The 22,270-nt window shown below is 56.7% G+C and overlaps 1 protein-coding gene across 1 annotated transcript in view; it reads right to left on the bottom strand.

Annotated features, from left to right (window-relative positions):
- Positions 1-1,155: 1,155 nt before the first annotated feature.
- The window catches only part of ITGA10 (integrin subunit alpha 10), a 50,686-nt gene continuing 29,571 nt past the window's right edge, over positions 1,156-22,270 (bottom strand). Inside the window, exons 8-30 of the mRNA XM_034756863.1 lie at positions 21,881-22,031; positions 20,612-20,777; positions 19,980-20,053; positions 19,112-19,256; positions 17,928-18,076; positions 17,018-17,161; positions 16,278-16,481; positions 14,650-14,780; positions 14,060-14,226; positions 13,830-13,972; positions 12,593-12,703; positions 11,627-11,712; positions 11,094-11,235; positions 10,674-10,766; positions 9,727-9,803; positions 8,927-9,016; positions 7,993-8,077; positions 7,359-7,472; positions 6,915-7,013; positions 5,331-5,444; positions 4,437-4,532; positions 3,207-3,320; positions 1,156-2,195 (exon numbers count right to left, since the gene is read on the bottom strand). Of these exons, the coding sequence (XP_034612754.1) occupies positions 2,142-2,195; positions 3,207-3,320; positions 4,437-4,532; positions 5,331-5,444; positions 6,915-7,013; positions 7,359-7,472; positions 7,993-8,077; positions 8,927-9,016; positions 9,727-9,803; positions 10,674-10,766; positions 11,094-11,235; positions 11,627-11,712; positions 12,593-12,703; positions 13,830-13,972; positions 14,060-14,226; positions 14,650-14,780; positions 16,278-16,481; positions 17,018-17,161; positions 17,928-18,076; positions 19,112-19,256; positions 19,980-20,053; positions 20,612-20,777; positions 21,881-22,031 (2,749 nt within the window). The 3' untranslated portion in view covers positions 1,156-2,141. The remainder of the gene's footprint in view (positions 2,196-3,206; positions 3,321-4,436; positions 4,533-5,330; positions 5,445-6,914; positions 7,014-7,358; positions 7,473-7,992; positions 8,078-8,926; positions 9,017-9,726; positions 9,804-10,673; positions 10,767-11,093; positions 11,236-11,626; positions 11,713-12,592; positions 12,704-13,829; positions 13,973-14,059; positions 14,227-14,649; positions 14,781-16,277; positions 16,482-17,017; positions 17,162-17,927; positions 18,077-19,111; positions 19,257-19,979; positions 20,054-20,611; positions 20,778-21,880; positions 22,032-22,270) is intronic.

Raw genomic sequence — 22,270 nt, 5'->3', positions numbered from 1 at the left:
CTGGTTAGGCCTCAACTGGAGTATTGTGTCCAGTTCTGAGCGCTACGTTTCAGGAAAGATGTGGACAGATTGGAGAAAGTCCAGAGAAGAGGTCATGTTTAATCATTTTTGTTGCTATGAGGGAAGATTGAAAAAATTGGGTTTGTTTGGTCTGAAAAAGAGAAGACTGAGAGGGTACATGACATAACTTTTGATGTACTTCAAAAGTTGTTACAAGGAGGGAAAGGTTAAGAAGAACAATTTTTCTGAGGAAGGGACAAGAACCAATGGGCTTAAAGCACAGCAAGGGAGGTTTAGGTTGGACATTAGGAAAAACTTCCTGTCAGGGTGGTTAAGCACTGGAATAAATTGCCTAGGGAAGTTGTGGAATCTCCATCCTTAGACATTTTTAAGAGCTGGCTGGACAAACACCTGTCAGGGATGGTCTAGATAATACTTAGCTCTGCCATGAGTGCAGGGGACTGGACTAGATGACCTCTCGAGGTCCCTTCCAGTCCTATGATTCTAGCACCAAATGATAGGAGCATCTCTTTGAACTGCTTTATGGGAGACCATCTACTGTCTGTATCAGTGTCCGCCACATTCATCCCACTCTAAAACCGGTTCAGCTCTGGCTGGGCATGGACTGCAGAGCTTGAAGACCTGCTTAGAGTAGGAACTGGTTACACTTTGCCATGGGTACCTTCTCTTGGTCCAGGCTTGAGTCAAGAAAAAATCAGTCTATGTCAGTGCTGGAGCAGACTCCACAGTCTAGGGGATGTCCTAGGAACTTTCCCTCCTTCCGGTTTTCAGGGGGTTGAGCAGACACCCCCAGGAGGCTGTGGCGCTTTTTAACCCTGCTCCTTTAGCGCTTGTGGCCTCTGCCTTTGGAGAAAAACGCAGCAGGCGCAAAGCACCTCGTGCTTCTGGCCTTCAGGCTTGTTCCAGGGGAATGATTCATCTCCTGCTCTACCAGGGACGGAGCAGTAGCCGGGGATGTGACGCTTTCTGACCCGGCCTCCTCCAGCCACAGGATTTTCTAGCCCCAAACTCTCTCTGATCACATGCTATAGTCCCCTTCCCCCCCCCCCTTACCTTTATGCCCAGGCCGTTGTTGCTTCACCTGGACCTGCATCTGAGTGCACCTTGGCTCCTATTAGTCATTCCTGAAAGGGGAAAAATCAGTGGAGCAAGAGGTGCTCCCTGAGCTGTCGGGCGTCCCTTCCCTAATTCCAGCTGTCCTGCTCACACAGACAGTTCCTCTAATTCCTCACCCTGCCCCCGCTCAGCCTGGCTCTGGTTCCAGTGACTAACGTCGGCCCCACTCTTGCAATGGGGGCTCAGGGCATTCCTGCTGTGAAGGGAAACCCCAAGGGGGATGGAGCAGACATGGCTGAGCGACCGGACTTGCACCCTGGTAAAACAGCATCTGCCCAGGGGGGTGAGGTTTATTTTAACTCTTTACAGTCCAGTGCAAGAGGGGGAAAGGACTTGGCAAACCACGCTGCAAACTTTATTGACAAGCCCCAGCGGGCCACGACAAGTTGCAATGACTACACTGCTCAAAGTGCAGTGGGAACACTGCGGCAGCCTGTGGCTGCAGCTGGAGAGGTGGAAAGAGTTTCTGTGAGACAGCATCAGACGGCGCTGCTGTCTTTCTGATTTCAGCTGGCCTGGGCTGATGGGTTGAGTGGCTGATTTGGAGATCCACCCTGGCTTATGGGGGTGGTTTTTGTGCCTGCTTTGGTAGCCGGTAAGGTTCCCCGTAGTCCCTTTGGGCTCAAAATACTTGGGAACTTAGCTGCATTCTTCATGCAACTTAGCTTAGGAGCACTAGCAGGGTTACGGGATTAGCGCCCCCCCCAATCCTGGCACACCATCTTTTGAGTTGTGAGCCCAAGCAGGAGGGGGTCCATCTTCCGCTAGTTCTACTGCTAGAACCCATGTGGCACCAGCGAGAGAGAAAGGTGGTAAGATCCTTGGAGCCACCGGCGTGCCGAAGGAAATGGTCATGGGCTAACCGAGTAAGGGTCTCTTCTGCCCCTCAGCCCAGCCCCTGCTGCTCTTCCTCTGAGGCAGGTGGGATTGGCTGGAGCGTGGTGGGGCTTGAGAGACAGTGAATTTGTTGTAGCAAGGAATCGAGCAGGGCAGCCCCTGCAGTGTCACTGCTCCTCCTTCTCCTCTTCCTGGATCTTCTTGTGAGTAAAGAATCCAAGCTGTCGAGAGAGGAAATTGACAGATCAGTGTGAATTTTGCCAGGGAGGTGGTGATTAGGCCTCGTGGACCTGCAATAGACCAGCGGTGGGGCTAGAAAATAAACGGGTCAAATAACAATCCCCCACTGCTCCCTGGCAAAGGAGTTTAACCCTGCCCAGCCTGCCAGTCTCCCTCCAGGAAACCAAGACCTGTAGTCTGCAGCCAAAGGAAAGGGGAGGGGTGGTCCCCGCGGCAGCTAGACAGCCCGAAGCTGCTGATAAATATGGGGCATGTCACAACATTTGTCCACCCAGCAGTATGCTGTCGCTAAAGGCATGGTGCACTGTGGGAAGGTATCCCAGAATCCTCCACAGCACCTGCAGGTTCACTGTATTGTGTGGCATAGCTGCAGGCAGTGTGGCGTCAAACTCCCAGCCTTCCCTTTGCTGTATCTATTGTTAAACAGGTTCAACTGCCTGACCTTGTTCCAGCTCGATCCGGGGACTTCACATCCGTGAGAACTCAGCCACGCTAATGTGAATGAACGACAGATGTGAATTTCTAAAGTGGACTAGTGAAACCCCATCAAATCCCCGTGGAGATGTGCTCATTCAGAAGGAGTGGCCTTAATGGGGTTTAGCTTAATTCACTTCGGAAACGCAGTCTAATTTAACTCATGCTGAAGTGAATTAAGCTAAACCCAATTAAGGCCACTGTAATTCTGAATGGGAGCATCGGTAGAGGGATTTAATGGGGTATCATTCGTTTAATTAATGAGGTTTAACTTTCTGGGGTGGCCCTGTGTAAACCTGAGCATTGGAGGCCCGAGGGCCCCCTTACATTCCCCCTGGCACCTTTTTACCTTGCTCGGCCAGCGTACGGGGCCTGAAACGCGGCTGTGGTGGACAGGGCTGTCCCGCAGCCTCCGCGTTCAGGGCGCAGTCACTGGGGCAAGTTGAAGCCCTGACATTCGTGAGAGGACAGCGCCTGGTGTCCCAAAGTGTGTGCTCCATTTCTACACGGCCGCCTACCTTCCACAGCCCGAATATGATCAGCGCCAGGAGCAGGAGCCCGCCGACGCTGCTGCCGATCAGGATCCATAAGGAGATGGGGATGCGCTTGGGCTGGATGATCTCCAGGACGGTCTGTAAAGAGCTGCTGATGTCAGAAGCAAGACCAAAACTTCCCTCCCCCTGCCCGCGTTGGGTACGGAGACATTCATGAGGGTGAGCTGCCCCGGGGAGGGGTGTGGTATAAGACCCTCAACAGAGCACACCTTGTAAGGACTGTTTGCCTCGTGTGCCATACTGCCCACTCTAGGGTGGAGCACGGTATCTGTTCACCACGACCCAGGACAAGTGAGGAAGAGCGAAGCCACAGCGGGGCCAGCTCATTCCAGCAAGCCCCTTCGTGCCTGATTCTCAGTAAGTGTGCGTCTCCCCCCACAGTGCTGTATAAGGCTTGTCTACATCGAGCAGTGGGGTTTAGTAGAAATGAATCATGTCCTTAGGATTTAACCCTTTCTCCTTCCCCAAACCTACCTCTGAACGGACTAGCTTATAAGTGAGTGTTAGAAGCAATGCAGGGCTTCTGCACCCATAGCTTCTCCTAGCCTACACCAGTTCATGAGCCTGGACACCAGAAACGCCACCCAAGCGTTGAGACGATGCCAGTGTGATTTCCCTCCTACTAATTGCGGGGCCCGAGGACTCAACCCGCTGTCTTTTGCCACCAATGGACTTGACCAAATCTTGGCTTGTGAGAACATCTAATGCAGCCGCTGCCACTCGGGAAAATTCATCTTTCACTCACACAACTACTCCGTTCCACCCAGCCAGCACCTGCCGTTCCCCAACAGTATAAACACAACCCCCACCAAGGCAGAAATCAGGCAGGGGCAGCCCCTTGACAAAGCCCTGGCTGGGATGATTTAGTTGGGAATTGGTCCTGCTTTGAGCAGGGGGTTGGACTAGATGACCTCCTGAGGTCCCTTCCAACCCTGATATTCTATGATTCATTATTTTTACTACCTTGACTTTGGCTGTATCTGAATAAGAAAATAAGGCTTCAGGCCCAGCTTGTCCCAGGTGCCTAAATCCCCTGTCCCTTTGAGGATCTGGGCCTTGATACGTGTGGACCCAGCCCAAGGTGGGCTGCAGGGAGGGACTAGAATCCCAAACCATGGCTCCGTAGGAAGCGTCCCGCTCTGGCCCTTGCAGGGCTATAAACCCCACCCCCACCCCATCCCCCCCACCCATTACCTCTCGCCGATGCGCTGACTCCTCGAGGAAGAGGAAGCTGTTCTCGTCGGCGACAAGTGCAAACGTGCTGATGACTTTCACGGTTTTGAATTTTGCCTGTTGGGAAGAGTCACGAGGGCCAGGGATCAGCCTGGCGTGGTGCAGTGTGGAACACGGGGCTGCGGGTTGAGCCCGAGGCCTGGTTTATGCTAGAAACGTAGGACGACGGGGCTACAACCCTCGGGGGGTGGGGTGTAGAAACCACACCTGGGGGCTGCAACTGTGTAGCGTAGACATAGCTAGGGCTCTGGAAGAATGTGTCCATCAACCTCGCTCCTACCAGCGCTTGGGGCGGTGGCACTACTCAAGCACTAGGAAAACCCTTCTGTCACTGGTGTGCGTCTGTCCTACGGGGTTACAGCAGCCCAGGTGCCGCTCAACCCTGTGCTGGAGACAAGCCAGCGAATAGGAGGGACCATTGTGGTCGGCTTGGCGGAGCTCCTTTAGGGACTGCCCTGAATTAATCGGCGCACGTCTTTTAAAGGGATCTTGCACAAGGATACAGGGCCGTGCAGAAAAGCAAACTCCCATGCGTGGGAAACAAGTGGCCAGCGTTTACCCCAGCAGCACCTCCAGGCCCTGCTCTGATGCCTCTTAGCAGAGGGGAAGTGACTTTGCCCAAGCTCTCAGAACAGAACTCGACTCTCCCACGTCCACTCGACCATGCGGCTGCTCCCAAAAATGACTACAGTAATGGATCCAGCTACCCTTGCTTGCCCCAGTGCTGTGAGTCTGGGGGGAGGAGGGTTGTGCCGGTATGATGCAGCCGTGTGTGTTACGGATAGAGACGTGGACTGGGCCACTGGCTATTGTATCTCCCCCCACTTTGCGCACACAATATCTGGGCGCACTCACCCTCCTGAAGAAGTCATTGTGGATCCCTCTCAGCAGGTGGATGGACACCTCCGTGTTCTTCTCCAGCTGCTCCAGCTCGCACCTGACCACCTGGCACCAGGAGTTGCTGCAGTTCTGTGAGGGGAGCAGAGGTGGGGCCAGGAGCGTCATACTCCGAACTCGTGCCAGCCGACCCCCACTGTCACCTTAGGCAAGGGCCGGTGGGGGGTGAGGCTGGTGGCGCAGGTGGGGATGTCTCTGCCAGTGCTAGGACATAGCTGGTTAGATGGCAGAGAGATCACTGGGGGTGGAATCCGTCCCAGTGCACTTGACTGAAGCCAGTCTCACCAGCTGCTTGACGTTTCACAAAGGACTTTGCAAAATTTGTCCCATGCCAACATTTTTTTGCCAAGAAATTGTCTTTCAAATATGTCATGGCTGGGTGGGTTCCGGGCGGGATATTATTTCCTCCTTTTCCCATCCCTCTCCCTCTCCCCAGCCAGGTCATTTTTCGAAAATAACCAGGGGGTGGAGGAGAGGAAATGGAAAATCAAACAAAGGAGCAAACTGGGTGCGTTACAATGCCTGCCCAACACCCCCGACTGAAAAATAGAACGAGCTTGTAAAGAAAAACCCAACCGCTTCACCCAGCTGTAGGGTAACATTTTCCAAAGTGCAGCTGTGACTGGCTCCTGGATCCCCTTTTCAAGCATGACGCAGGCACCTATCGCCCACTCACCGGCACTGGTGCTTAAGCTTGTAAGGCCTAGAGCCTCAAAGAGATGCTGCAATATCTTTGTGGCTCTGCGTCCTAAGTACCCAAGACCTTATATAGCACTTTAGCCGCTGCAGTGTAGACGCAGATTTCCTGCTCCAGGGGAGCGTTCTACTGGTCTAGCAGTTCCCATGCGGGAAGGGGAATAAGCTATACGGCACCTTTATACCAGCATCACTATGTCCACTCTAGAGGTTGGCCTGGCATAGCTAAATCACTATGGCCACGTCTCGACGGACAGCGCTGCATGGCCCAGCTGTCCCGAGCACGCTAGGCCACTGCAGCGTGTCTGGTGAAGACGCTCTATGCCGCTAACAGAGTTAAACTGGTATAAATGCTGGGTGCGGATCAGGCCCTTTGGAAAATGGGACTTAGATGCTTTTGAACAATGTCACCCCCTAACCATTATCGTTTGGGGGAGGAGGGCGTGGCAGGGCATAGCAACAGCAGGGGGAATTTAAGGAGGCCCAAAGAAATGACCTGAGCTGGAATTCAAGCAGGACACCAATATTCAGGTTCTCTTTGCCAAGGTGTTGGTGGCAGCGGTGGTGTCCACCAGCTCTTCAGATGAGCACAAGCTGCCACTTTGGCTTGGTTGAGTTGGACGACACCTCCCATGTTGCGCAGCAACTGGCTTCGGCTCTGCTAACCTCCCCACCTAGGGGAGAGCGCCCCCTTCTGAATGGACTGTCCCAGTTTTGGCACACCCACGCTTTATTTGGGGGAGATGTCCCTCCAAGCATGGATTGAGCCCATCCCTGCTTCGTTGGAGGTCCCTGAGTGAAGGCAGTAGGGCCGCTGGCGCTGCCTGACGGTGCCGTGCCACTCACCAGTCTGTCTGCGTGCAAGAGATCTTCAGGGTGAATAGGAATCACTCCAGCCTGGCTCCGTAGCGTTGCCTCCGTCAGGTTTTGCACGACACAGGTAACCTTGAACGAGACAGCACGTGGCAGTGTGGTCGCTACAGGGCCTGGTAGGAGTATGGCCTAGAGGGGGGATGTGGGGGCTGGCGCTGAACAGACAGACAGCCCTTTGCAGGGTAGGGGATCCTACCAGATCTGCCCTCTTCTCTCTTTTCAATTATTTGAGGCGTAGAAGCACCAATGATGGAGAGCAGCAGAGAACTTAGACCTACATCCACTCCTGCGCTTGAGCCATGAACCCATGCAGCCCATGCTCCCAGCTGGAGCTGAGGAGGTCTAGCAGCTGTTAGCACATGGGGAAGGGCTGAGGGCTGGCCCAGGGGAGAGAGGACTCGCAAGCCAAGGACTCACATTGTCGGCGATGATGCGGGTGACGGAGAGGAAGTAGCTGCGCCGGAAGGCCATGGCAGGGAGGTACATTATGATGGAGAGGTTCCTGACCACGTAGCAGCCGAGGTTCTGGACCTGCACGGAGACAGGAGCGATGCCGTTCGACAGCTGGCAAAGGGCAGGGGCCAGCTCCTAGCAGAACCAGCCTTAAGCAGCCACCCAGCCTAGAGGAGGTTGCCTTTGATTGTTTGCTCTTGGCGGGGGAGCAGGGCCAGTTGGCTTATGTATTTGTACAGCACCTAGCACCTCCTCTGTGACTGCTCGGCACTATGACTCTCCATGCACCTTGCTGGACAAACCCTCCATTGGCGCCCTGGGCTTGGTTCATTAAGGGAATGCTTCGGATGGGCGACCCCTGGAGTTCAAAGACCCCCGAGCTCTCCAAGGGGCCATGCTTCACTCCTAAGGGCCCCCCCACCCTTCCAGGTGGGGTTTTCCCAGGGGCATGGCCGGAAAAGGAGCCAACATGATCTAACCCCACCCCCGAGAGCTGTTGTAGGGGCCCCCCTATTCCAACCAACCCAGGAGTTGCTGGAGGCATTCCCCGCTGCATCTCTTGGGAGGAGCTGCCCCTCCCCCCCCGCATTGCTGGTACCTTGATGGTGGTCTTGAACTCCGGCCCGACGCTGCTGGAGAAGGTGCCCGCCGGGTGCACTTCATAGCGGTTCAAGGTGGCCTCGCTGCGGGGACACGGCATGACTGGGGGGTGACGTGGTGCAGAGCAGATCGTCCCCTAGCGCCCCGACCCTGCTGTCTCCAGACACCTCTGGCCCCCAGATCACAGGGACTGGGGGAGCCTGGACTAATTTGGGGGCAGGGGAGCACTGTCAGAACAGTCCCTACTAACGTGGTTTGTGGGGCAGGGAGCCCGATTTATCCCCCGGGAATGGGAAGGAGCAGCAGTGTTTCCTCCTGCGGGGATTGGCCAGTTGCAAACAGGCACGTTTGGTGCTGGGGTTCAAGCATCTAATTGGCCAGGAGGCCAAGTCTGCTGGAATCTCTTGGCCATGTTTTCCCAGGGGCTTGGCCCTGCCCCAAGCAATTGGGAGGCCCTAGTGGGTGGATGGATTTCCCTATGCCCACCTGCAGCAGGGCCAGCAGGGAGGCGGCGCAGGGTGGGGAGGGGCGCAGGCGCCCCCCACAAATCAACTCAGACTCAGCATCGGGGTCCCCTCCCCGCCTGCATGAGAGGAGTGCCCCAGTTTAACTTACAGTGCACCTTCAAACCAGTTTAGTTCTACCCGTGCCAACAGCTGCGGTGGGAACGCTCATTGGGGTTCAAATCAGGATCAAGTTAATTCAGAACAGGTCTAAACTCAAGCACGCTAAGCCGCTCTTAAACCAGATCGAGAGCCTCCACAGACACAGGGCGTAACTAAACCGGGTCGACTTCACCTCTAACGCTGTGCAGGTTTCTCGTGTGGACAAGGGCGCGGTTCTGGCTGCTTTAATCCCAAGCCAACACTCGGGCATCCACCGCCGCCCCTCCCCTCCCCGAGCCTGGATCGGCTTCCCCCAGACGGTCTCACCTGGAGAGGAAGAGGTCGGGCTCGTAGGTGACGTAGGCGAACAGCTGCACTGTGTTATCGTGGAGGGTCTCGTTCATTTCGATGCTGTCGCTGGGAGGAACAAGAGCGGATCGTTACATACCCCGCCCCAGTTCTCAGCAGCTGCCCAGCCTTGGCGAAAGGCCCTGTTGCTGGTCGGATCTCTCCCACTCAAACGCCCCCTCCGCATTCCTGAATCAGATGCTTGGCCCATCAGGGACAGCCAGGGCTGATGCGGGAGGAACAAAGGGGGACAATTGTACCAAGGTCCCAAGCTCCTCCCCCCCCACACCCTCCCAAACATCTGTGTAAAGAAAGACATGGGAGGGGGTGAGCCCCAGCCAACATGTCATCTCGGGAGCCCCAAATTTCTCTCCTCAAGCCTGGAGCTAACACGTGATGCTGAACTGCCCCCGGCTGGATGAGTAGTGGCGGTTCTCTCCTCACCACCGCCCCTTACAATCTTCAATCTCCAAGCCCCTCTGCGAGGCAGGGCCCGGCTGGGATCCCCGCTGCACAGCTGGGGCGCTGCGGCCCAGATCCACGCAAGCTTTTCAAGGCCGAACATCCACTGCGGAGGTTCCAATGAAATCTGTGGGTGTTAGGCGAAGCGACCTGCTCTGAGCCTGTGATTGAAGCCAGCTGTCCCACGTCCCAGGCTAGCACCCCGTCCGCTTCTTGGTGGCGATCAGCTGACACATGGAGGTGTGACACCCTCCTTCCCCCCACTAGCCTGTGAGCCCAGCGGGCCGGGGAGGGTCAGTTCAGCCGGCCGCTCTTACCTGCTGGCCGTGAGTTTCAGCTGCGCTCGGTTGAGAAGGAAGGAGCAACTGAATTCAAACTCGAGCAGGATCGCCACCTGGGAAAAGCAGAGCTTTCAGCCCAGCCCCTGGCCCGTCGCTGCAGCAACCCGGCGTGGGCCATGCCCAGCACTGGGGTGGACGTGGAGACGAGAGCACAGGGTGCATGAGGGGCCAGACAGGAGGGGAGGTCCCATTTTCATGCCAGTCACAAAGGCTCCAGTTCGCTGCACAGCGGCCTTGCAATGGTGTCAGTGACAGCGGTAGGAGGGGGCAGAGCTAGTGGTTAGGTCTAATTCTTTCCTCTGCCCGCCTTTGTTCCAGCTGCTTCTCCTGCCAGGCGTGTGCCGCTCCGTCCTACTAGCCCCAGCCGCTTTCCTTCCTGCCCCTGCCTGGCTACCTGCCAGACCAACGGCCACGCCCAGGAGCGCCTTGGGCCACAATGGGTTAATAAGCCAGCCTGTGGGGGCGCAGAGGACAGCTTCACACCCCACCCTCCCAGCCGCCCACCAAAGGTGGGAGGTGGAACCCAGGGCTGGAAGACCAGGGGGCGTGGGGTGGGATGGAGGGGCACTGGCGGAGGTGGGAGGTGGAACCCAGGGCTGGAAGAGCAGGGGGCGTGGGGTGGGATGAAGGGGCACTGGTGGAGGTGGGGGGTGGAACCCAGGGCTGGAAGAGCAGGGGGCGTGGGGTGGGATGAAGGGGCACTGGCGGAGGTGGGAGGTGGAACCCAGGGCTGGAAGAGCAGGGGGCGTGGGGTGGGATGGAGGGGCATCGGCAGCTCTTAGGTTGAAAGCGGGGAGGGGGCCAGGACTGGAGCTACGGGTCAGGAAAGCAGCCAGGGGGGTCGCGAGCCAGGCTCCCGGCCCTTTAACCAGCAATACGGATTCACTCAGAGCCAAGACAATAAGGGCTTCGGCCGGACTCACCTTTGCCAGGGACCTGAAGACGGGGTAGCTCACGCTGCAGGCGCGGGTGTGCGGGGAGTGGGCCGCGCATTCAACCTTCACCTGGGTTTCCCCCTGCGGGAGCAGACGAGCCCTTCACCATCCCTGCTCACCTCCATCCAGCAACGGGGCTTTACCCTGCCTGGCAGGAGAGGCGGATCACGGCCCCTGTCCCCCATGCACTAAGCTGTCGCAGTCCAGTCACATGGGGCAGCGTGAGGCTGGGTCCAGGCATCTAGCCGGACCAAATGGGCCCGTCCCCTGACCTCGCATGGGCAGGAGGCACGTACCAGACTGGAAGAACCAGTGCTCCAGTCCAGCCCAGCCTCACTTCTGGGCACTGCTCTCGGCAACGTGCCAGCCCTTCCCCGCAGCTCCCCCGCCTCCAGCCCTGGCTCCCACCTTGAGCGAGAGGCTGGCGAAGTGGAGGTTTTTGGAGAACCAGAACTTCAGGCTGGCGTTGTAGGCGTTTTCCTTCTTGTTCTCCAAGACCACGTCCACCAGAACCTTCCTCTTCCCCTTGCGGATAACGTGAGGCTTCTGCCTGAAGCGGGAACAGAGGCGATGATTCAGCGTCAGACTGGGAGCAGCTTTGGCCGGGCGGCTGCTGCACCGTCCGTCCTGGGGCCGTGAGACATGCCTGGGGCGAGGCCTGAACCCACAACCTCGGGATCTAAAGCCCCTGCTACCTCAGCTAGAGAGCTCATCCCCTGGCTGAGACTGACCACACTCGATACACAGACTGGCCTCTAGAGAGAGACAAAGGCCCAGTGTTCTGCATCCATCGCCATGCATCCGCTAGGGCTTGCAAAGCTCCCCGCGTCTCCGGGGAAGCCAGGCTCAGAGCAGCCAGTGGCTAGGCCAAGGGCCCCTGCAAGTCCGTGGCAGAGCAGGGAATAGACTCCAGGCCGCTCCGTTCCCGGGGCTGCCCATACCTGGAGCCGGCGAGATCCGTGCTAGCCTGGAGCACCAGGTCCGTGACGCACTCATTGTCCTCTCCGCAGTCCTTGAAGAAGGGGATCTGAAAGCAACGGAGGAGTCACTGTTGGCCACCAACAGGTTACGGCTCAGCGGGAGGCGCTGGGCTGTTATCCGAAGTCAGTGTGGGGCGGGGAGGCTGTCTGCAAGGCGGCTGTGGGGGCCAGAGTAGATGACAAGGATTCCAGCTCACACATTTTGCCCCACCCAGCTCAGTCTTCCCCATCCTCTTCCTCCCGCAGAGCCTTCAGCGGCGGGGCAGTTGGGAGACGCACGGGGAACGCTCTGAGACATAGAGTTTAGGGCCAGAAGGGATCATCTTGTCTGAGCTCCTCTGTGTCACCGGCCGGACCCACCCAGCGCCCGCACACTCAACCCAGCCACTGAATATAGACCCAAGTATTACAGCTCACAGGAGACTGGATGACTGGCTTTCGAACCACACCAAGACATAACCAGAGTCTAGAACTGCAGCCCCCCCAACAGAGAGTCTAGAATCACCCAGTCTAGAACCACAAACACCAACAGAGAGTCTAGAACTACCCACCCACCCAGGCTAGAACCACAAACACCATCTAGAACCACCCATCCACCCAGGCTAGAACCATAGGCACAAGTCTGGAAGAGCCCACAGGCTACTGGGATCCATTTCCCACGGGCACCTTCCGAAGTTAGTTTCATCCTCCACACCTCTCCGTGTTTTTGGAGGCAACCCCCGCCCCTTTCTGCTGTCTACAGGAGGTGCTATCCAGCCCCCAAGGCTGGTGCCAACTGCAGAGAAGGGGGATAAGGGGAAGCAAGGTTCAAAGTGGCCGTATCCAAAGCCTTGCCCAGCTCCCAATCCCAGGAGGTGGGATCCCGGCCGCCCAGGAACACAGCGACTTGTTAATGACCCGGAGCAAAGGGACAGGCCGAGTGCTCACCAGCTTCTTAACGGTGGTGGACGATCTCTCATCCAGCACGGGGCCTGGGTCAGAATCGCTCAGGGCAAACTTCACCGTCATGCTGACCGGCCTCAGGTAGTCCGTCGTGTCCTGCCGGGAGGAAGGAACCTAGGCTCGAGATGGGATTCCTTAGCCACCCACCGTCCCCCGGGAAGGATGCCAGCTTTGCTTGAGACCCGCTGGACCCCATGCTTCAGCAAGAGGATATGGAAACACTTCCCCTGGGGCATGATGGGATTGAGGGGGTCACCTTCCTCTGAAGCATCCGATATTAGCCATAGCTGGAGGCAGGGTAGCTTAGCTCGGCCAGTGGTGGGATCCATATAACTGGAGGTGACGTGACTTACAGATCCCTAAGTGGTCTGGGACTGGCCCTTCTCTCCCCGGGCCGTACTCCCCAAGCTGGGTCCCCCTTGTTATAAAAGAGGGGGCTGCTGGCCTGGCATTCGCTGGGAGCCTGGAGCTTGGAGCGGTGTTCTGGAGCAGAATCAGGAGGGTTGGTGGCTGGCTGAGCCCCCGTGACACGGATGATTTCCGGGCTGCTGAGGTTTACCTTTCATTGTATTTATGGCCTAATTCATTATGCTAACGGACCTGGAGCCTAAGCTGGGCCTCGTGGTTATTTTAAATGTAAATCAAGAACAAGTCAATAAATAATCCCGGGCCAGGGAGCTCAAAGATGGGATCCGTCGCGGGAGGAAACCCAAATAGGACAAAATGCTTTGATCCCGGGGGGCAGGACAGCGCCCCCACCCCACAATTGGGCAATGGCACATAGAGCAAGAAGGATCAGGCAGTCCTAAGGGAGGCAGTGTGGTCTAGTGGGTAGAGCACTGGGCTAGGAGACCTGGAGCAAGATGCTTCCCCGCTCTGTGCCTCTGTTTCCCCTCCCACTCTTTCGACTGCCAGCTCTTAAAAGGGCAGGGACCGTCTCTCGCTGTGGGCCCGTCGACGCTGCACTCAGTGGCGTGACTGCAGCACGGGCAGACAGACCTGTACCTTAGCCGGCTCGGGTACCAAGAGCAATGAAGCCACTGCCAGGTCCCTGAGTATGCGCTTGACCTGCCGGCAGATAACACCTCTGCTTGCAGGGCAGCGTAGTCTCAGGGGCTGTGTGCAGCAGCGGGGCCGCTGGGTGCTGTTGTAATACTGATGCTGTCCAGCAGGAGGCAGGATGCTCCATCTCTCCCCTCCCAGAGCGCCCCCCCGTACTCACGATCACGTGGAAGGGGAGCGGCTCGCAGGCTGCCCTGCCCACGGTGGCTCGGAGCCGCTTCTGCACCAGCTTCTGGGAGGTGTCGTCGAACACGGCCCTGGCGCTGAACTTCCTGTCGTCCAGAGACACGCTGTACTTGATCCCTGCGCCGACAAGGGGGGGGAGTCACGCCGGAGTCCCGGCACCACGTCCCAAGCCGGGGGCGGGCGCCGGGGCCCCGCGGCACTCACCGAAATGCCGGTCCCCCCGGCCCGGGGACCTGGAGGTGGCGCGGAAGCAGACGGTGGCCGTGACGCACACGGAGTCCTTGCCGTGCCGCTGGCAGTTCTTCTGGAGCACGTTGATGGAGGTGGGGTTGACGGCCAGCGAGGCGTTGACCTGGACGATCCTCCGTGACCTGGCCCCCGGGGACCACACGTTCAAGACACTGGTTCCCTGGGGCGCCCTGTTTGTCCAGCCGCAGGGGAAACTAGCGCACAGGGAAGCTAGAACCGGACACTATGCCTCCCACCACAAGACACCCCTGCACTGGGGGCCTCCCTCCACCCTCCATGCCTCCTGCCCTGCATTAGCTAAGGCAGTGTGGCCTAGTGGTTAGCGCACTAGGCTGGGCCTCGGGAGACCTGTGTTCTATTGCCCAGCCCTGCCACTGGGCGACCTCAGGCAAGTGACTTCCCCCTCTCCGTGCCTCAGTTTCCCCATCTGTAAAATGGGGATAACCACCCTGAGCTCCTTTGGGAAGCGTCATGGCCATTGGCTGGTCCGACACACTCGCCACCTGTCCCGCTCGGTCCCTCTGCGGCGGGAGGGAGCGACTCACCGCAACACCACGGCGGCTCCCTGGGCCCCGACGGCCAAGTCCACCAGCTCGTCCCCGTCCAGGTCCATCTGCCCGTCCACACTGCGGCCGAAGTAGCTCAGACTCGAGTGGAGGGACGAGGCTTCGATCCGCTGGCGGGTAAGTGGGGAGTTAGTCACCGGTGGAACAACGGCCCGGGCACCACAGGCACAGCCAGGTTTAACTCATTCTCCCAAGAGGCAGTGTGGCCTAGTGGTTAGAGCACTGGATGGGGGCCTCAGGGGACCTGGATTCTATTCCCAGCTCTGTCACTAACCAACTGGGTGATCTGGTGCAAGCCGCTGTCCTGTTCTGTGCCTCAGTTTCCCCACCCATGATTTGTCTGGCAGGCTGTTTGGGGCAGGGAGCATCTCATACTAGGTGTCCATGCAGCACCCAGCACAATGGGGCTCTACCTTCTGGGAGTTCCAGTGTAGTAATAACAACACCCCAAGGCCCATTAGCGCCAGCCCCCTGGGGAGCCAGCAAGGGCGTTCAGGGAGACCAGCACCCAGAGCCCCCCAAAGGTAGCTTTAAGCCCACCCACCCTCCTGCCCCAAGAGCTCCAGCCGGGAGATCCCAAAGTCTGCCTGGCTAGCGGGGAAGAATCGCTGTTGGTGTTTCTAACCCCCCTGTCTCTTCCCCTGGGCGAGGGGACATAGTCACCTCCTGGGACACCCAAAAACTGCCTCGCTGGACCAGACAGGTGTCTGCATGATGGGCAACCCCCAACCCGCCTCTGTGCTGAATCTGGGCGCAGGAAAATCTTTCTGCACCTCAAGGGGTCTAGCCAGAGGGCAAGCGAGTGAGTCGAGAGGATTTTGGTGCCATCTGCCACCAGGGGGCAGCCCAGCCGCAAACAAAACCCCGCGGCTCTTTATTCAGCCCTCACGCCTAAGGCCACCCTGCAAAGTTGGGGCTGGCTAATTCCTCCCCCATAAGCCCCCCATGCAGTGGGTGCCAGAGTGGGACCCCTACAGCCAGGGCTCAGATCCTCGCCTATGGAAATTAAGAAGAGTTAGGAGCCTTGAGCATCTGGGCCCAGATATTGAACACGGGATGGTTTCCTGGGAATTTGTCGGGGCTGGCGGTGGAGAAAGGGTGCTTGGTGAGGGGCACTGTGGCAGGTGGGTGGAGAGAGGGTCTAGTGGTTAGAGCTGGTGGGGGCTGGGAGTCAGGACTCTTGGATTCTGTTCCCAGTACCAGGAGAGAAGTAGAGGGGGCCGGGCACCAGGAGTCAGAACTGCCACCCCTGCCACTGACTCAGGCTATGACTTGGGGCATGTCACTGCCCCGCCCTGTGCCTCAGTTTTCCCATCTGGAAAATAGGGGTGAACATTACCCAGCTCACTTGGGGAAAAGACTTTAATGAATTAACATTAGCGAAGCACTTTGATCTCCTCAGGGGCTAGAGAGAGCTGTAAACCTGGCATGACATTATCCATCCATTATTAACAGCAGTTAACCCACTTGTTTACAATAGGTCCTAGTGTAATGGAAGAATTGGTTTTAGGATCCATACAAGTGTCTGGATCTAAATCCTCCTTAACAGGGCTGGGCTATTTCTGTAGGCCAGGCACGCCGTGCTCTCGGACACCCAAGTGACTGACCTGCTGGTACTGTGGCAGGATGGTGCCCCGGGAGCCATGGTAAACGTACACGGCCCCCCGGTGGCCGTCCTCCAGGGGCGCTCCCACCACCACGTCATTAAAGCCGTCGTGGTTGAGGTCGGGCACGGCCGCCAGGGAGTAACCGAAGCGGGAGTCCTGGGGCTTCTTGTCAGCATGCAGGGTCCCGTTGAACGTCAGCAGCCGCTGGGATGCGGGGAAGGAAGTGAAAGGGCCTTATCACCCTCCAAGCCAGATTCAGCCTCTCTCTGCACCTGCCAGGTCCCCGGCCACGTCTACCGGGAGCCTTTGATCATGTCACCCTCTTGTGGCTAGCCCTAGCAATTACAACAACCTACTACTTTCCCGCAGCCAAGAGTTAGCCACATCTACTCTGTCCTGCCTTCCCCCGCCCCACCACATCTAGAGGCCCATGAGCCTGCTACCAGAGCTGGTCTTTTAGCTCAGGACGTGTTTTAAAATCCAGAGGCCCCAGGTTCAATCCCCCCTGCCGACATCCAGGGGTATGGTGCAGGAGCAGAACTTCAGCAGAGAGCGTGTTTGTTTGCGGGGAGAAGGGTGGGGTCTGTCTCAGCTCCAGGAACCAGACGCATGGCTTCTCTTTCCCCTCTGCAGGCTTGCATTCCCATTCCCCCCCCTTTACAAATCAGACAGCATGCTCCTTATATGCACAAGTACCCCACCCGCCCAGGGAGAAAGGTAGGGTGGGCGCTGTAATTTACCTGGCCCACTTTGTAGATATAGACCCGGCCTGTTTCTTTGCTCTGATCTCCCAGGTACATTGGGGCGGCGACCAGCAGGACGTCCGTGATTCCGTCCCCGTTCACATCCACAGGACACACTTCGCTGCCAAAGTACGAGCCGATCTGCAAAGAGGGTAGATTGGGGGGTGGGGGCGTCAGGAGGCAGCGAGCCCTCATTTTCCTGCCTCCCCAGAATGCTTAGTGCCAGCCTTGCTCTCTGCACTGCTCAGGTCTTGTCTACACCCAGACGTGGCCTCGATTTAACAACTGGCGCTGAATTAACTGAAGCTGGAACCGGTGCCAGGGGCCGTGTAGACACTCTGTTAAGCCAGACATAAACTGGTTTAACTTCGGTTGATTCTGAGCCAAAATGGGTTCGCACAGATTTAGCTGAAATCGGCTTAAAGCAAATCAGTTAAACCAGTTCCACTTCCTCATGTAGACAAAACCCCAAACTAACCCGCCCTCTTCGGGAGATAATGGGTGGTGGAATGGAATGGAAAACTGCACTATAATGTTCAGCCACTAGGTGACACTGTGTGTAACTTTACCAGAGCCAGGACTACCCAGAGCAAGCTGTAACGATATCCTCAGAAGTCATCTCTATGTTTCTGGCATTAACGGGGGCAGGAAGGGGTGTATAATTCAGACTGACGCGTCACCATGGCCGGGGCTATCCCCTTTTTTATACACTCGCACGTGCAATTGTGCACGGTGGGAATTTTTCGCCGAATGCTTTTTTTCCTGGAAAAATGCAGATTCACCTAACCCCAAAAACCCATCCCCGATGCCACAGGTCTGGATTCACACAGGAGCAGAGATTGACCCCGAGGGGTCTTTCTAGAGAGACAGGCTCAGCCCAACTCCACGCTGCCTGCCCGGCCCCTACCTGCTCCCCAGTGAGGGCCTGGGATATGACCACGCGCCCGCTGTTGCTCATCTCGAACAGGATAACCTTCCCCTTGTGCTTAAAGCGCGGTGCCCCCGCCACGTAGAGACATTTCCCGTTCCGGAGCCGGACCGAAGAGACAGCGTAACCTGTCACGGAGAGAGGGGACCCCGTCAGCTCTGCCTCCGGCACCCCGAGACGCTCTATGCTGCAGAGAACATCAGAGCTGTTCTATGGGGCAGGCCGTGGGTTCCTGGGACAGGGGGGTAGGCAGCTGGCCAGGTTTGGGGTTTGGTTGGCTGACACAGAGAAGTGGGTTTTACTGATCTGTGGCGCTGCCTCCAGGGGCGTTAGTCTGAAGACAACCCTTCCAGAAAGAGAAGAATGGGGCAGGGACTGTTTCTTTGGTCTGTGTTTGTACAGCGCCTTGCACCGTGGGGGGTGGAAAGGTGCCACCACAATGCAAATGAAAAGAAATTAACAATACAGTGACTAAAGGCACAGAATTGTTCCCTGGCCTAGTCTTCTAGAGCCAGACAGCTCTCCTTTTCCTCCAGGGCCCAGGGAGAGATGTGTTTCCCGTGCGTTGTTCCCCCCAGCCCAGATTTTCCTGGGCCATCCTGATTTGGACAGAACTGGGGTACGGGCAGCCATGGGGCACATGCCTATCAGGGCTGGTACCTCACCCACTCGTGTCACAGAAGCCAGCTGGCAGATAACACTGGCTTCCAGACCCAGCCGGGATTGTCCTTTTGTTCCGTTTGTTCAGAACCCAGCACCAGGGGGTCCTGCCCCATGACTGGGGCTCCCAGGTGCATCCACAATACAAGTAATAAATCCCACCAGCTTCGGGCCAGGTTTTCAAAGCCATTTAGACACCTAAAGATGCAGGTCGGTGCAGAGAGGGATTTGCAAAAGCATCTATGTGAGTCAGGCACCTAACCCCCTTGGGAAATCTGGCCCTTGTGTTGAGCCGGGCGACCTAGAGGAGACGGGATCTGCAGCCCGTTATTAATCCCTCGAGACATTCCACGCCCTGCAGCCCATGAGACATTTCTAACCCATGTGCCCTAGGCGCTTGGCTCCTCCCCCAAAGGTCACATGATAACGAGAGGCGGGACAATAGACTCCCAAGGCCGCTCAGTCCCGGGAGAAGAGGGCTCGGGCCGACGGCGCCACCTCACCTAGGTAGGCCGCGTGGTTCTTCAGCTCCAGCGGAAACTCCTTCTCGAAGGCTTTCCTGGGCGGGATGACCCGGCCGTGTCTGCTCTCCTTGAGGACGGCGCCATCCCAGTCGTACGCTCCCACGGTGCCAAAGAGGATCCCGTCCTGGCAGGGGCATGGAGGAGAGAAGATGGGAAACCGTGATGTTTCTGTTACGCCAATCCCTTGGCTACGAGCCCAATTTACGTTCCCCTTTGCAGGTCCCCCTGGAAGACAGTCAGTTCCTTGTGCTGTTCCTCAGTGGAAAGGGGATTCTGAGGCACAGAGAGGAGAGGCTATTAGGATAACTTCCCACTTCTGCAATTGCTTTCTAGAGAAGTCCCTCGTAACAGAAGCAGGCAATGACTGACATAAGAGACGACATGGTCCGGTAGTGGGACACCTGACTAGGCCTCAGGTGGCCTGGGTTGTCTGGGTGACCTTGGGCAGGTCCCTTCCCCTCTCTCTGCTCCTGTTTCGCCTTTGACTCATCTATTTAGATGGCAAGGTCTCCAAGGACAGGGATAGCCTTTGTATGTACAGCACCGAGCACAGTGGGAGGTTAATTTAATCTGCCTCATTGCAAAGGGATGGAGGATATGATTTTGAGCCCCCCTTCTAGCCCTACCTGGGGGGGGGTAGGGATAGCTCAGTGGTTTGAGCATTGGCCTGCTAAACCCAGGGTTGTGAGTTCAATCCTTGAGGGGGGCATTTAGGGATCTGGGGCAAAAATCTTGGTCCTGCTAGTGAAGGCAGGGGACTGGACTCAATGACCTTTCAAGGTCCCTTCCAGCTCTATGAGATAGGTATATCTCCATATTAAATTAAGCCAACGAGCAGCAGCCTTACCTCCAACAGGTGGGTTGAGAAGCCAATCTGGGACATCTCCAGTTCAAAGGAGCTTTCGTTATATCCATGAGTCCCTGGTGGGGAGGGGGGAGAGAGAGAAAAAATCAGCATCATTTCGGGTAACCCAGCACAGGAAGATGGCCAGGGACATTCCGCTATGAACTCTCACATTTGTCCTGGCTCTTCTAACAGGATGTAGGGCCAGGAGTGGCCGCTTAGCTCTGTAGACTGCTAAGGGGGAACTGGAGCAAGAGGGCCCATGTTTCAGGGAGGACCTAGCTTGGTGTGGGAGAAGGAGGTCAGGAAAGGCTCAGGTGTGACACTGGCCTCTCAGCGCGTAGTATAAAGTTCTGTTATCTCCTATGCTGCTGGCGGCATCTCTGATTGCCAACGAAACAGAACCCACGAGCGTAGGCGTGGAAACTAGGGATGCAGGGGGTGCTGTAGCACCCCCCCGTTTTGTGCAGGATCCCGGCTGCCGGCCCCGCTCCCGGGGGCTCCACTGCCGGCCCTGCTCCCAGCTGCTGGCCCCACACCTGGGGGGCTCTGCTGCTGGGCCCAGTCCTGGCTGCCAGCCCCAGGTCCTGGCCCCTGGGACTCCACGGCTGCCCCGATCAGCCAAACGCAGTTACCTTCAAGGCTGAAGATCCTATCCCCTAAGGCGTCCACAATGTCGTTCAGGGCCGCCTCGTCGCTCACGTTGAAGAAGTATTTCTCATCGGGGTCGCTGGCGATGTACTTGATTTCGCTGATGAAGGAGTGGGGATCCTGCTGTCGGCGCATGTAGTGACCTAGGACCTGAGAAGCCAGGGCTGTTGAGGACCGTGTCACCTTCAGCTGGTTACTCACTGTCTAACATGGCACACTCTACAGGTGTCAGGCAAGAGCCCCTCAACGTGAGCCGGTTGGAAAATGCATTTTTCCCCCTCTCCCAGTGGAAAATTTCAATTTGGAAATTGCCACCACAGTGCCTCATGGGAACTGTAGTTCAGCTGCCTCTTGCCCCCATTCTCCTCTATAGGCCAGGGTCACTGGTTGGACTACATCTCCCAAGATGCACCAGTCTACCCTCTTCGAGGCAGCAGTTGCACCATGGGAGTCTTTGGCCATGGTGCAACATGGGAAATGTAGTTTGGCTGCCTCCTGCTCCTCTATAGGTAGGTTTGGAAGGATTAGCTTTTTAGTGGGTAAATGTTAAATGTTGACTTCCCCGAAAACACACAAACCAAGAAAAAAATATTTCCATTGAGAATAATTGAAATTTACAGATGGGCAAAGTAAGAAAAATGTTGCTTGAGAACTTATTAGAGTAGGTTTAGGGCTATTTACTTTGTATAGTTTGAGATGTGATGTTGACAATTTGTGTTTTAATCTTTATAAAGCCGTCACTTTTTCAATCTCCAGGTCATTAAATAATTTAATTGCCTGATGCCCGTGTTGTCTGACCCCTCCCAATGTCCCACAACTGTGAACATATAAATGGCTAAAAATTGAAAAAGTGCTTCAAAACAAACATTGTTATTATCCGTTGAAAGTATAAAAACTAAAAATTGAGTTTGGCCAAGCCCATTTATTGGCTGGCAGTCTCTGGGTGGACTACATCTCCCATGATGCACCACAGTCTTTCTCTTGGAGGCAGACATTGCATCATGGGAGTCCCTGGTCATGGTGCAACATGGGAAATGTAGTTCAGGTCCCTCGTGTCCCTGATCTCCTCCACAGGCCAGGCTCCCATAGTGATAAGAGTTGACACAGGAAAGGAAGGGACGTTTCCCCGGATAAAATTCCCCATCACCATCAACCAGTCCAGAGCATGAGAATCAGACAAGCCGGGCTGGCGCAGCCACACAGCACTAGCCCATGCCCCAGCCACATCGAGTCCCTGGGTGCTGCCCACTCACCGCGATAGCATAGCGCGTGATGTTGCGTTTCTCACATTCAGCCAGGGCCTCTGGCAGCTCATCCCCATCATGGGACTCGCCGTCGGTCACCACGATCATGAGTTTGGTGGCTCCTTCCCGGCCCCCCCTCTCCGGGCTGAAGGCCTCCGAGCTGCCACAACAGAGGGAGAAGACACAGACTGAGGTTCTAGCCCTGGCTGAGGGTCACATGCTGTGAGAGGCCCAGTTCCTAACCCTGCCCTATAAGGTGCAGAAGGGCTTCAGCCTCCAGGGCCCATTCAGGCTGCCAGTGAGTGGACCAATTGTGGTGGCGGACTCCACCGTGCTAGGGGCTGTACAAACCCCCAGCGAGCGCCCTGCCCTGACAAGCTTACAATCCAAAAAGAACAG

The sequence above is a fragment of the Trachemys scripta genome, chromosome 24 (genome assembly GCF_013100865.1).
Source record: "Trachemys scripta elegans isolate TJP31775 chromosome 24, CAS_Tse_1.0, whole genome shotgun sequence".
In the NCBI taxonomy this organism is placed as follows: Eukaryota; Metazoa; Chordata; order Testudines; family Emydidae; genus Trachemys; species Trachemys scripta.
Note: the sequence above shows the minus strand (reverse complement) of the source record. Positions and strands in the feature narration are given on the sequence as shown.